The sequence below is a fragment of the Arachis ipaensis genome, chromosome B7, assembly GCF_059453495.1.
Source record: "Arachis ipaensis isolate K30076 ecotype BB chromosome B7, ASM5945349v1, whole genome shotgun sequence".
Lineage (NCBI taxonomy): Eukaryota > Viridiplantae > Streptophyta > Magnoliopsida > Fabales > Fabaceae > Arachis > Arachis ipaensis.
The window spans coordinates 8,101,281-8,116,297 of record NC_142442.1 but is presented as its reverse complement, the minus strand read 5'-3'; the positions used below and the strand labels follow the sequence as shown (position 1 = coordinate 8,116,297).

The 15,017-nt window shown below is 28.8% G+C and overlaps 1 protein-coding gene across 1 annotated transcript; it reads right to left on the bottom strand.

Moving 5' to 3' along the window:
* Positions 1 to 4,185: 4,185 nt before the first annotated feature.
* LOC107606691 (uncharacterized) lies at positions 4,186 to 6,147 on the bottom strand. The gene is made up of 3 exons (XM_088493406.1): positions 5,990 to 6,147; positions 5,735 to 5,776; positions 4,186 to 5,616 (listed from the first exon to the last, which is right to left on the bottom strand). The coding sequence occupies exons 1-3, from the start codon at positions 6,084 to 6,086 to the stop codon at positions 4,511 to 4,513; spliced, it is 1,245 nt and encodes a 414-aa protein (XP_088349532.1). The 5' UTR covers positions 6,087 to 6,147; the 3' UTR covers positions 4,186 to 4,510.
* Between the last annotated feature and the right edge of the window lie 8,870 nt (positions 6,148 to 15,017).

Genomic DNA, 15,017 nt, shown 5'->3' with positions numbered 1-15,017 from the left:
TGTCTAACCTCAATTTCGTTCAATTTTACTAAAAGTTCTTTGATTGACCTGACGAGGATGGGGCTACCATGTCTATCGGATTGTTTCCTTCAAAAGCAGTAGAAGAGTACATTTCTAATATAATTCTATCACCAACTCTAAGATACTTAGGTTTGGTGGCGAGCTTGACACCAGCATAAAAGTCCCAAATCTTTACCGTTGTGATGATAATAGAAGAACACATTTACTGATTTTTTATTCTCTATACTCAATGTACTAATATCTCTATTAGTTGCTTTATATGTATACTTTATTTCTCATTATCATTTTTGGATAATCAACAAAAAAGAGCAAATTAAGCACACAAAAAAGGACTTCATCCTATTCATCTTCGCCATTGATGAGATTATAGGAAATATAGTGAAGTGTATAAAATGTATGCAGATTAACCATAACTATTTATAAGGATCCAAATTGGTAATACATATAGTATTCATAAGACGATTTTTTTCGGTCAATTAACTTTACCAATATCAATTAAGGCATCATATGTTATATCAGCATTAAAATGATAAATTAAGACGCATGCATATGAAACACTTAAATAAAATAAAATTAAAAAATAATAGCAAGTGAATCTTGAAAACATGACTTATTGTATCATATATCATATCAGAGAGATATTTGTCTACAAACACATCTATTCACACACACCTTGATACCAACTAAACAAGTGAAACTCATCCATAATTAACTGTTTCTTATTATCTATATTTAATGTACTAATATTTCTATTAGTAACTTTACATGCATACCTTGTTTTTTGATATCATTATTGGATGATTGATTAATTGCTATAGCAGAGATCAGTAGAAAAGAACAAATTAAACATAAAAAGAAAAAGAGCTTCATCCTACTCATCTTTGCCATTGATGATATTATAAGAGATGTGGTAAAATTTTTGTGAAATGTATACAAAGTAACTACAACTATTTATAGGGATCAAGTTGGTGATAGATATAGTATTCATATAAATATTTTTTCAGTCGGTCAACTTTATCAATATCGATTAAGGCATTGAAGTGATAAATTAAGACGCGTGTGAAAGACTTAGGTAAACAAACTTACGAAACAATGGCAACTGGCAAGTGAACCTTGAGAACATGCCAACCTTGAAAACATGCAAACTAATTGCATCATATATATTCTATGGGTATTAGAGTGATAAACTAAGACGCATGAATGTGAAACACTTGGATAAAAAAAATTAAGAAATAATGTCAAGTGAATCTTGAGAACATGCGAACTGATTGCATCATATATTATATCAGAGAAAGATATTTGTCTACAAACACATCCATTCACACACTCTGATACCAACTAAATAAGTGAAACTCATCCATCTTTAACTGTTTGTTATTATCTATACTTAATGTACTAATATCTCTATTAGTGACTTTATATGTATACTTTATTTTTTGATATTATTCTTGGATGGCTGATCAATTGCTACAGTAGAGATTAAGCAAAAAAAAAAAGAAAAAGGGCTTCATCCTACTCATCTTCCTCGTTAATGATATTACAAAGGATGTGGTGATGTTTTTGTGAAATGTATAGAGAGTAACTACAACTATTTATAAGGATCAAGTTAGTGATAGATATAGCATTTATATGAAGATTTTTTTCGGTCAATCAACCTTATCAATATCGATTAAGCCATTAAAGTGATAAATTAAGACACATGTAAAATACTTAGATAAATAAGTTTAAGAAACAATGGCAACTGGTAGGTGAACTTTGAGAACATGCCAACTTTAAAAACATGCAAACTAGTTGCATCATATATTCTATGGGTACTAAAATGATAAACTAACACGCCTGTAAAATAATTAGGCAAGCGAGTTTACAATTGCTGAATTATAAATTTTTTTTTGTCTACAAAATACACTCCTTCGCACACATTATCCACTCTCTGATACAAAATAAGTGAAACTCACCAATATTTTAACTGATTTTCTAGATCAGTAAAAGATAGCAAATTAAATACAAGAAAAAAAATTTCATCCTACCTATTTATTTTCTCTCTTGACAAGATTATAAGGGATGTAGTAAAATGTAGAAATGTATGAAAAATAACCAAATTATTTATAAGAATTAAGTTGGTGATAGATATAATGTTCATGTAACAGTTTTTTTTTTCAATCGGTCAACCTTATTAATATCAATTAAGGTATTAATGTAATAAAATGTCAACATTAAAAATATATAAAATGATTGTATCATGTATCATATCATAACATAATGTAAGATAAAAAAAAAAAACTAAATTGACGTATCTTTTTAATTTTTGGTTAACACAACACATTCACTCACATATACTACTTTCTTTTTAATTTTATCTAGATTCAAATTCTTACGTAACTTTTTAGGTGACCAACTATTTTTTCATTGTGTCATTGTTTGAGAGTTGTATATTAATTTAGTCGACTCAATTGAAACCAATAAAAAAAAATTATGAATTGAAGCTATAATGAGTATAAGAGTACAAATAGATCTGTGTCCATTAATAAAAATAAACCTAAATACAACTTAAAATTTATAAATAGTGATAAAAAATAATAGCAGAGTATTATTTAAAAAAATGTCCTTACAACTATTATTTTTTTATTTCTATTTATAATACTTAACCTATATTTAAGCCTATTTTTATTAATTAGTCCAAATATAATTATACTCCTGTACTCATTATTGTCTATTTCTATTAATTGGACCAAATTCAATTGTACTTATATATTTACTATATAATTTATACGGGAAAGTATAGGGAGTCAATGAAATATTTGTATAATGTGTATAATAGAAGTTTAGGGAGTATTAGAGATATAATCATTAGTGTTATATTTTTTTATCAGCTTAAGCTTTTGGGATGAGTAATTTTATGATATGAAATGTTTATTATGCATAGTACCCAGATGGTTATTCTGGATATTATAAGTGATGTTCATTTTGTAACTCATATAGTCTATTATATACAATGTACAAATATTCCATTGGCTCCCTAGCAGTATTCTATTTATACATGTGTTATAAATAAAGAAAACAAAAGGTGAGAAGGACATAAAAGTCCTAAATCAATATAAAAATTGACAAATTTGCATCATCAATAATTTTGTATAGAATCATATAAGTTATTTGTGCAAAAACTAATAAAAAACGAGTATTCAAAATTTGATCAAATAGTTCATTTTTTATATACATTTAAAAATATAAATTACAGTAATTTAATTGATTTAAATATATGGGCATATATATGAATTAGGAGAAAATCTAAGAACCAGCAATTTTATTAAAATTTGACCAATACTTAATCATTAAAATAAAAATAAATAATTTTACACCATTAAATATCATCTCACACCATTACATATATCTCTTTTTATTTAACTTTGTAAATTTTAATTAATTTTTTATGGCTTGTCACGTTACATTGTGAAATCGTCTTTTGAAATTCAGTTTCTTATTTTATTTTTTTATTTTAAATATTTGTTTTTATTATATTTTAAATATTATTTTTCAATAATTTTAATTTTTATTTTAGTTTTAAATATTTTTTGTGATGAAGTTGGTTAAATTAACTGAAAAATAAATTAGTAAAACTTTCTAATTTGTTAGAAAAAATATGAAACTTTGGACGTTCTAATTTCTAAATAGAACAACAAAAGCAACATTCAAAATCTTCTATTTGACACATTCAGACTTTGTTATTTAGAACATCCAAAAATCCAAAATACCTTCTCAAATGAATATGATGCACATAGACATAGTGATGACTAATATCTGAATAATGATTTATTATTTTCTTTAGTTTTTGTGTTTTCAACTGTATTTTGTTTTCATTGAATATGTTCTTCGATTTTTTCATCTTCTTATTCTTCTCATTTGCATCTATTTGAGAGCGCGAACCTATATATTCGAGAAAGTTAACAAAATTGAGAATTTAGTGGAGAAGGAGAATAGTGCAGCTACTACTAAAAATAAGAAAAGAAAAAGGAAAAAGGGATGGATGAAAAAGGAAATATAGAAGGAAAAAAATTTGACTGATTATTAACAACTAAATAATAATTTTTTAAATTAGACTAGTCCTATTATAAATCATCCATTCATCCTTAATGGCAACTAGTAGTGAAAAAACAACGCAATTACATGTTTCAAGGAAAATAATAACATTCATTATTCAGCCAACAATACAACACCACAAGCAAAACAATAGAATTAAGTTAAATTAAAAACTTTAGCTATCATTAAAAAATAAAAACTACAATCATAATGAAAAAACATACAAGATTATGATGTTGCTCCGGAATTTGGATCGACTTTTCACTTGAGGATTACCATAAACATAGATAACATTAGGACAATGAACTCGAGCACATTTGTTTAATAACATTACTTTATTGTAAGTTACATATTAAAGTATGACAAAGAACTTATTATTTGTAGCCTCGATTTTAGCGCAATATCGTGCTTCATCTCAGTTTCCTTCGTTCCAAATTCCAAAACCTTCTTTGCGGCCGATGCTATTTCCTCCACCACCACCGTATCCTCCTCCGCCTCCATGTCCGCCACCTCCGCCACCTCCATGGCCGCCCCCACCACCACCTCCTTTGCCACCACCACCACCATAACCTCCTCCGCCTCCTTTGCCGCCCCCGCCGCTACTTCCGCCACCCCCACCACCTCCTTTGCCGCCACCTCCGTAACCTCCACTACTTCCTCCACCACCGTGTCCACCACCGCCACCACTGCTTCCTCCACCGCCACCTCCATGTCCACCGCCACCACCTCCATGTCCGCCGCCACCACCTCCATATCCGCCGCCGCCACCGCTGCTTCCACCACCGCCTTTACCGCCGCCGCCGCCGCTTCCTCCTCCTCCTTTGCCGCCACCGCCGCTACTTCCGCCACCGCCGCCACCACCACCTCCTTTTCCGCCACTTCCTCCACCCCCATATCCACCGCCTCCCCCGCTGCTTCCTCCACCGCCGCCGCCTTTACCGCCGCCGCCGCCTTTACCGCCGCCGCCGCCACCTTTCCCACCACTTCCTCCCCCACCGTATCCACCGCCTCCACCGCTGCTGCCTCCACCGCCGCCTTTCCCGCCGCCACCACCCTTCCCACCTCCACCTCCGCTTCCTCCGCCTCCGCCGCCTTTACCGCCGCCGCCACCTTTCCCGCCACTTCCTCCACCACCATATCCACCGCCTCCACCGCTGCTTCCTCCACCGCCGCCGCCTTTACCGCCACCGCCGCCGCCACCCTTCCCACCACCACCGCTTCCTCCGCCTCCGCCGCCTTTACCGCCTCCGCCTCCACCCCCCTTCCCACCTCCACCTCCGTAACCACCACCGCCGCTGCTTCCTCCCCCGTCGCCGCCACCGCTGCTTTCTCCGCCTCCGCCGCCTTTACCACCGCCCCCGCCGCCACCTTTCCCTCCCCCACCTCCGTAGCCACCACCTCCACCTCCATGGCCGCCGCCACCTCCATGCCCACCACCTCCTCCTCCGTGACCACCTCCTCCTCCATGACCACCTCCTCCTCCACTGTCACCTCCTCCATAATGTTCTTCATGCATCAAGGCTGCACAATCAATGAATCAAATAATTAAATTAAATGATACTTGATCTATTTTCACGGAGTCCAGTTGAAACTAGAACAATTGCCTCGCTAGAAGATCAATAACAGTTTTTTCGCTTACCATTATCCTCAACGCTTCTTTTTTGAACTCCATTTTCTTGTACTGTATCATAAAAACAACATTAACATACAAGAGCCATGCAACTTCAACATAATTTCAATGACATGCGTTAAATAAAATTTGGTTTAATTTTTGTACTAAATTAGAAAGAATTCTTTACATTGCATGTATATAACGTATTCTATATATGTAAAAAGCGCAATCATGCATGCCATTTATAGGAAGCTTTTCTTTGGGAGAGGAAACAATTGATACCTTGTAACTCATCCTCTTTGGATGGCTCATGAGCCACCGCAGAAGAGATGAGAACCACCCCTAAAAGGAAACACAGAAGAATAGGTTTAACCCTCATTTTTGTTTAGTGACACTACTTGAGAAAAACGATGAATGCATAGTGTCCTCAACACTTCCCATATATAGATGGTGCCGCAAGCTAAGAGCACTGGTAAATTCATGGAGGGAGGGGGAAAGAGTGGAACCCACTCAACCGCATAAATAAATATTTTTTGGCTTATTATCAGTGAATTCGATGCTCATTTTATTTATTTATTTATTTCTTATCAATATCTATTCAAAAATGATATATTTTAAAAGTATTAACAAATATTTAATGATAATTTTTCAGTAAGATAAATTTTTATATTTTATTGAATACATAAACATTTAAATATTTTTATTTATTATATTTTTAGCATATTTTTAAAACATTTAATTAGATAATTTTTATTTATGATTTATTATACTAAACGGCTAATTATAAAAATTTGAAATTAATAAAAATTAAATAATATTTTAATGTAGGATTTACATTTTTTTATTATTTAAAATAATTCTTTTTTTATTTATAGTTTTATTTTTAATATTGAAATGGTAATGGTATTTTTTAAAATATGGATCGTTGGAGTGTTATTTTCAAATGTAGAATCGTTTAATTAGAGAAGTAGATCTCACACTGTCCGATTCGTTAGAAGTACAGAAATCGGACCGTCCGATTTGTATAGGTATAGAAATCAGACCGTCTAATTTATGAGAGGTATATAAATCGGACCGTCTAATTTATATTAAAAAAATTTTAAAAAAAAATTGAGATATACAAATCGAACCGTCTAATTTCTATACTTCTTACCATTTTAAAAAATACCAAAAATTACTATATTAAAATATATCACTTGTACTACTTCTATATCTAAATTTTTTAGCTGGTATAGTTTTTATAACCTTTTCTAGTTTATTTCATATAATAAAATTTAAAATATTTTATTCTTTACAGATAACGACATAACGTATTCTTAAATGATGATGTAACATTGTAACAAGTTACTAATGTGACATATCTTGAATTCCTACTTCAGTATTTTAACTTGGTACTTTAAAAAATTTAGTTACCAAAAGATGTTTTCTAATTACTTTTTTCCCAGTCTACGTCTCTACATACATACCATGTTCAATTTTGACTGACACGGAGATCTGCTGAAGATTTTGATCGGGGGAAAAGCTCAAATTAAGTGAAAATGTTTGGTAATGAAAGAAAATTAGTTAAATTAAGTTACTTGAAATGTGCACCTCGACTATATTTGTTTAAAATAAAATGTATGCTAATTATTTCAATTAGTTCGTTCCATGTTATCGGCTATACATATGAAAATCTGATGAAGGCGTTTCTTGTTATTTACTATAAAAGATACGTAACATAAAATGTTGCATATCGAGAGAAACTTTGAAATCCTGGAATTCATGTTTCTGTGCCACCTAGAATACAGGTGTTCATGATAGAAAGAACGATTCGTGAATCAAAGGCACGTCTTCATGAGTGTAATCGGTGCAATTAATGTACTTTTCTTAAAGAAGGAAAGGACAAAGGAGATAGGGGCAAAAAGAAGCTGCATGCATATGGCTCTTCACTTTCATGTTACCTTCAAGTTAACTTGCATTTTAATTTTAAGAAATGGGTTTAGTTAGGAAAATGGTAAAATTATCAATTAAATAAATTGTTATAAATAAATATAAAATTTATTTTTTTATGTATTTGATAAATAAATTAATTTATTGTGAATTTAAAGGTTTATAGTTAGAAAAATGGTAGAATTACCAATTAAATAAATTTTTGTAAATAAATATAAAATTTAATTTTTTATGTATTTGATGAGTACATTAATTTATTGTGAATTTAAATTTTATTTAAAAGTTTATCGTTATATATAAAGTTGAATTTAAATTTTTATATGTATTTAAATAGATAAATAAAATAAGACAATTTATCTAAATAAAATAGTTGAAAAAAATCTTTACTCAAATGCAACAATTGTAATTTCTTTAAGGCAAATTTTATGGTGTAGATGTCAAAAAATATCTACACATGTAGAAGTAACATGTTTTGGTTTGATGAGTGACACTTGGTGTTTGTTATTTGTGCTGTCTTTTATATACTGTACAGTAAAAATACTGTAATCTTTAGAATTTATCTATTAAATGTAACATTAATTATGTTATTAAAATTTTAATGATATTCAGATTTTGGTATACATTGTTGGGCCAAATAAAATCATTCAGTTGGGCCTATTAAGTTGCCCTTTGATTTCTTTTTTAAACTTTTTTAATCTATTCAAATATATATATTTATTAATTTGGTGAGTAATTAAGATAAACCATTTATATAGTTAGAACTTTAGTCACCAAAAAAAAATATATAGTTAGAACTTTTAAGTTTTACAAAGATTTAATTACTCTGTTGGTCTTATAGTTTTGTAAAAATTTTAATTGGGTTCCTGTATTTTTTTTCTTTTTAATTGAGTTCTTGCACCAAATTTTTTTTTTAATTAGGTTCCTATACTTTTTTTTCTTTTAGTTGAATCCTTACACCAATTTTTTTTTAGTTGGGTCCCTATAAAATTAAGCTAATTACTGCCAAGAGGGACCTAATTGAAAAAGAAATTAGTGCAGGAACCCAATTAAAAGAAAAAAAAATATAAGGACCTAATTGAAAATTTCGTAAAACTATAAGGACTTACAGAGCAATTAAACCTTTTACAAAATATATATAGTTTGTAAATATCCTTTTATTTTACTTTTACACGTAAAAAATAATTTTATTTAAGGTTAAAATATATTTAGTAATTTAATCAATATTTATATAGTAACTAATATTTATATTATTATTGTACAATTTTATTAGTATTCAATTCTAAAGAATTAAGAGTATATTACTTTAGAATAAGGCTCAAATTTAAAATGCGATAAAGTATTTAATCGTTAAACATATATTCTGAAATAGGTCTATTGATAAAGAACAGAACTCAAAATAAACAAAAGACAAGAATTAAAATTGAATAAAAAATATATTAAAATTAAAATAGAAAACAAAGGATAGATTGAAATTGAATACAAAGAGAATCACTTGACTTTTAATTCAATTTCTTAATGCAACAAGAAAGAGACTCACTCAACCTAACTTGTCCATATATACTTTGAGAATTGAATTGAAGGGACACGCTCAACCTTCTATCCAATTCTCCGATGCAACAACAGAGACTTATTCAACCTCACTTGTCTACACCATGGTTTCATCATGAAATTAAAAGAGACTTTTCACACCTCTAATCACTCAATATGACGATTACAATAGTTTAGGAGATATTTATAACATTTTTTTAGGTTAAAATAAAAAAACATAAACCTATAAATATAAATTCCAATCTAGCTAGTAACTAATTAAACAAAATCAAAATACATCAAATTAAATTGAACATTCTAAAAATATAAACTAATAACTTTTAAATAATACTTAAACTCTTTATATCACGAATATTTGAAATACGTATCACCTAGTTAATATTTTATTTTAATATATTTTTTTTGTAAGTATAATTAAAAAATAATTTTTTTTATCTTTAAAATTTAACAACTTTATGATCATTTTATATTTCTTGAAAGGAGTCATGACATTATAAAATTTAATTTTATAATCAAAAAAATAATTGTTAGATGAGTAAATTTGATAAAGGAACCAAATAATATGTTGCATAGTTTTATTTTGCACTTTATACTGTTACTATACATAGTTAGAAAAAAGAAAAACAGAGAAAGCTTTGCTTGGGCAGATTTATAGCCCAACTGAATGCATTGTTCAATTTTTTATTCGGCCTATTATGCGACAAAAAAATAAATGTCATTAAAATTTAACAATATAATTAACATTATATTTAAATAGAAAAAGCTGAAAGTTACAGTATTCTTACTGTACAGTGTACATCAAATTTCACTGGTTCCAAAAAAAAATGCCAAATGTCACTTTAAAAAACAAAACACGTTATTTCTACATGTGTAGATATTTTTTGACATCTACACCATAGATTTTGCCATCCTTTAATTGCGTGTCCTAATTCATTATTATGTAAACCATGATAAGTTATCACGTTTGACTTTTTACACATAAACCGTAGCAGGTAAGTACGGTTTATGAACTGATTAAGATGAGCATAAACAGCGGAAAGTAAGCACGGGTTATGTATGAATAACGTGGGTGGAAACCGTGCTAGGTTCCCGCGGTTTATGAGTAGTCTATGTGATCATAAAACCTCCTAAATTACCACGGTTTATGCGTGGAGTAATATAAATACAAAATTCACCTATCACATTGACTAAACTTATTTATTTACGTAAAGTTTGTTTATAGACTCAACAAACTTGTTTACATTTTAATACGATTTGAATTGTACTAGTATATTTTTATAAATTTTAATCAATTTAATTTTATTTAAATAATTAAATTTTTAAATTATAAAATTTGTATTAGTTTGTAATTTAAAATTTAAATAGATATAATTTAAATTAATGATTTATAAAATTGTATGTATTCGTATTATTGTATTTATATGATTAATTATATTTATTCGATTTTTAAAAAATAACTGTGGTTAATTTTTTTTATTTAAATACATTCATATTATTTTTAAATTAAAAGAATATACTTATTTAAAATAATATGAGTACGTTTATTTAAATTTAAAAAATTTTAAAATAATAAGAGTATGTTTATTTAAAATATTAAAATTTAAAAATTTAAATATACTTATTTAAAATTTTAAAACAACCGTTATTTTTTTTAAATCGAATAAATATAATTAATCATATGGGTACAATAATACGAATACATACAATTTTATAAATCATTAATTTAAATTATATCTATTTAAATTTTAAATTACAAACTAATACAAAATTTATAATTTAAAAATCTAAGTATTTAAATAAAATTAAATTGATTAAAAATAAAAATATACTAATACAATTTAAATCGTATTAAAATGTAAACAAGTTTGATGAGTCCATAAAAAAACTTTACGTAAATAAATAAGTTTAGTTAATGTGATAAGTGAATTTTGTGCAAACTTTATGAAAACACAATCAAAAAAAATTAAATCCTAAAAAATAACATGATTTTGTTTAAGAATTAATTTGTTTTTATTTTTTATAATAGAAATAAAAAATCTTATTAACATTGAGCTGGTCCAATACTCTAGATAACTCTTGTTTAATAGTGTGATTTGCGCTTATTATTTAGAAAACTCTATTTCTCATTTGCCATTGTAAAATACTTCTATTCAACAGTTTAAATCTCACTCATATATATATAATTTTTCTCTTCATAAACCGTTGCAAGTAACAAAGATTTTTGCATTTACGTATCTTTTCATAAACCGTGGAAAGTAACAAAATTTTATGATCAAAGTTCTCTCTTCATAAACCGAGCTTAGTTACCACGGTTTATGCTCATCTCGATCACTTCATAAACCGTGTTTATCTGTCACGGTTTATGTGTAAAAAATAAAACGTGGTAACTTACTACAGTTTACATAATAATGTAAGTAAAGAAATTGTAATTGTTGTATTTTAGTAAATATTTTTTTTAACTATTTTATTTAGGTAAATTGTCCAATAAAATATTAGTTGATGAATCTAAATTGATTATGAATTAATTAAGTAAATCTATAGAAATAATTTCTGTGTCTACTGTTTTTTTCACCAAAATTTTTTTCTAAGATGATCGTGACGATGAGAAAATGCAACTAAAGGCAGTTAGCTTAAGTAACTTAGTTAGTTAATCTACTATATATAGTGTTCAAATTAGGAAAATTTTCTGAAATAAAATAAAATAAAAATTTATTATTTTCCACATTATAATTATTTTATTTTTATTTATTGAGATTCGACCTTTTTTTTGTATGAAGCAGCAAGCTAAGTTCGCCTATTGCAAATTTTATTGAAATTTGTCCACTTTATCGAGGAACTTTATTGAAAGTAACAAGTGGCTTATTGGTATGGTAAATTTATTCTCATTTTCATACAATTTAGACTGTAGTGGTATATTTTTATTTTTTAAATTAATTTAATTTTATTCACATAATTTAAAATTTTAAAAATTATATAATTAAAATAAAAAATTTAAAAATATTTATTAAAAATATTTATATTTAAAAAATAAATAAAAAATATAATTAAAATTAATGTATTAAAAAATATAAAAAATTTTAAATTTATAAAAAAATAATAAAAAGATTAATTTAGTTTATGACATTTAATTTCAATAATTAAAATTGGTTACTTAATATAAAATTATGACCAATTTAATACATCTATAATAATGACATAATGAATAACATGTAAACAAATAATATTGTAACACGTTGTATAAACTCATATATAATCAAATAATATTATGATATATGACACATCCATTATCATATCACTACTGGTAGCCAAACTATATATGAAGTGACACATATCATTAATAATTCACCCTATCAAACCACATTAATACACCGTTAATGAAAAAATGAGTCAGAAATGACTAATACACCGTTATTGGAGAATGCACACCGCTTTTTGTTTTCTAGTTCTTTATTTGTTTCATCAATTTTTTTCTTTTACGTAACAATGCATAAATATTTTAACCATTGAGTTTATTTAATAATTAACAATAAAAATAAGATTATTCTTAAACTCATTTTTGTACTTTTTTGTATACATACGTGTGTATATGTCTCTTTTTTAATAAAAAATTAAATAAAAAGAAAAACCAGATTCTTCCTTTTTCTATTTGCTAAAATGTTAATGTTGAAATAAAATCCTTTTAACTACAAGGATAAAAGATTTTAAAATATTAGTGATTTAAATATTTATTTTTATTTTTTATTTTTTTATGATTTCTTTTTATTTTACTTATAAAACATATAGCGAGAGAATAAATTTTATATTTTCAAGTGAAAAAAATTAAAAAAATTCAATTTCATATATTAATACGTATTAACTCATATTTTTATAAGAATTTAATTTTAATGTACTGATAATACATTATCGTTCAATTATGTCCATTCATTTAGGCTGTATTTAGTTATAAGAATAGGATAAGACAAGTGCCACACAATAATCATGAAATTTAAAAAGAGGTTGAACCAGAAACTCGTGATTTGGGTGAGGATTTTCGTGATTTGAGCAAAAAATTACGAGTTGTTAAAGAAAATCATGCGGTTACGGAATCATTGGCTCCTCACGGGCCTGATGGTCATGTTAATGAGGCATGCATGGATGATGGAGAGGACTGGCAAGAAGTGCTGCGTAAGAAAAAATTCACATTGGGCCATCTATCAAGTTTGAAGGACCAAGATGGAAAGCAGCCCAAGTATGGTTCGAGAAGGGTCGCAAAGTCCAATTTGCATGGTGATGAAGGTGATGATGCGTGAGCATCTTTCCTATCTTTTCCTAGTGAATTTGCATCTAAATTGTTGAGTTTAATAAAGAATTAATTATCTTTTAGCCAATATGGATGCTACTTTGAGTCTTGTACAATTCTGTTTATTTTAGGTAGCATTTAGCTGGATTTGATGGAGTTTCTGCAGAAGAAGAGATGAAGGCGAATGATGCTGTCAACCCTGACCTCTCTGCACTCAAACCTGAATAACTCGAGTTACAGAGGTCCAATGGATGTGATTCCAGTGGCGTTGGAAAGCTAACTTCCAAAGCTTTCCAACGATATATAATATTTCATACTTCTTCTCCAAACTCGCTGCCAAGGCTGCACCTAACTTGAGATTTCTCAAGTTAGGCGCAAGACACAACAACAATACGCGAGATTGGTCCTGCCCACTTCAAGTTAGGCGCACTAAAGCCCAAGTTAGGTGCACTAAAGCCTAAGTTAGGTGCAGCTTCACTCAACTAAACTCAAATTCATACTGCCAAGTCCAAGTTAGGCGTGGATCCTAGTGAAGCCAAGTGGTCCCCATCCATCAATTGAAGATTTGCTCATTGCTATAATTAATTCTAAATTACAATTCAAATATTATTTTTAGGAAAAGATATTATTTTTAGTTTTAGATATTTTGATTTTAAATTTATTAGGATTAGTTATAAAAGGGAGAAACTTTCCTTCCTTAGGGGATTCAGATCCATCAGATTCAAAACTACCAAAATACATTTTATTAGAATCCTTATTTTCTACTCTGAACCATGAGCAACTAATCCTCCATTGTTAAGGTTAGGAGCTCTGTCTATTTCTATGGATTAATTTTATTACTTTTTCTATTTTAATTTATGCATGGATTTATAATTTAAGAATTGTTTTCGCTCTTTATCTTATGAATTTGGGTAGAACGGAAGTATGACCCTCTTTCTATTTGAGTTCTTGTATAACTTGGAAAAACTCTTTACTTTAACAACAGCTTGAAAACATATTCTCCTAAATTTTAATTATCTGGATTTAACGGGATACGTGACATATAATCCTTTTATTTTTGGGTAATTAGAGTTTTTGTGGCATATAAACTGGAATTTGATCATGTAGCATCTAATTGGAATTAATTGACCAAGAAATTGGCAGTTAATGAATTTTAGAGGAGACTAGAAAGGTCTAAGAAATTAGGGTCTAGTCACATATAGTTTGCCATAAATTAAATCCTACATAATTAAAATAATTAGTAAGAAAAGTAAATCCGGAAAAATAGATAACTCTGAAGCCTTAACTGCTTTCTCAATATTTTACTCCCAACTTATTCACCTGTCTGTCTTCAAACATCTAAATTTATTAATTAATGCTCTGTGAATATTCAAACACTATTTTCTGTTTGTCTAACTAATCCTATCAAACACTATTGTTGATTAATCCATCAATCCTCTTGGGATCGACCCTTACTCACGTAAGGTATTACTTGGTACGACCCGGCGCACTTGCCGGTTAGTCTGTGGTTAGAAAATCCGCACCAGAAGGCAAATCAATTGGCATTACAATAGG

Bases quoted from the DNA above. Each gene is read 5' to 3' on its own strand.
- LOC107606691 (XM_088493406.1), bottom strand. From the start codon at position 6,086: ATGAGGGTTAAACCTATTCTTCTGTGTTTCCTTTTAGGGGTGGTTCTC. The intron at 5,777-5,989 runs GTATCAATTGTT...TTTATGATACAG, and splicing joins CAAAGAGGATGAGTTACAAG to TACAAGAAAATGGAGTTCAA. The intron at 5,617-5,734 runs GTAAGCGAAAAA...TTGATTGTGCAG, and splicing joins AAGAAGCGTTGAGGATAATG to CCTTGATGCATGAAGAACAT.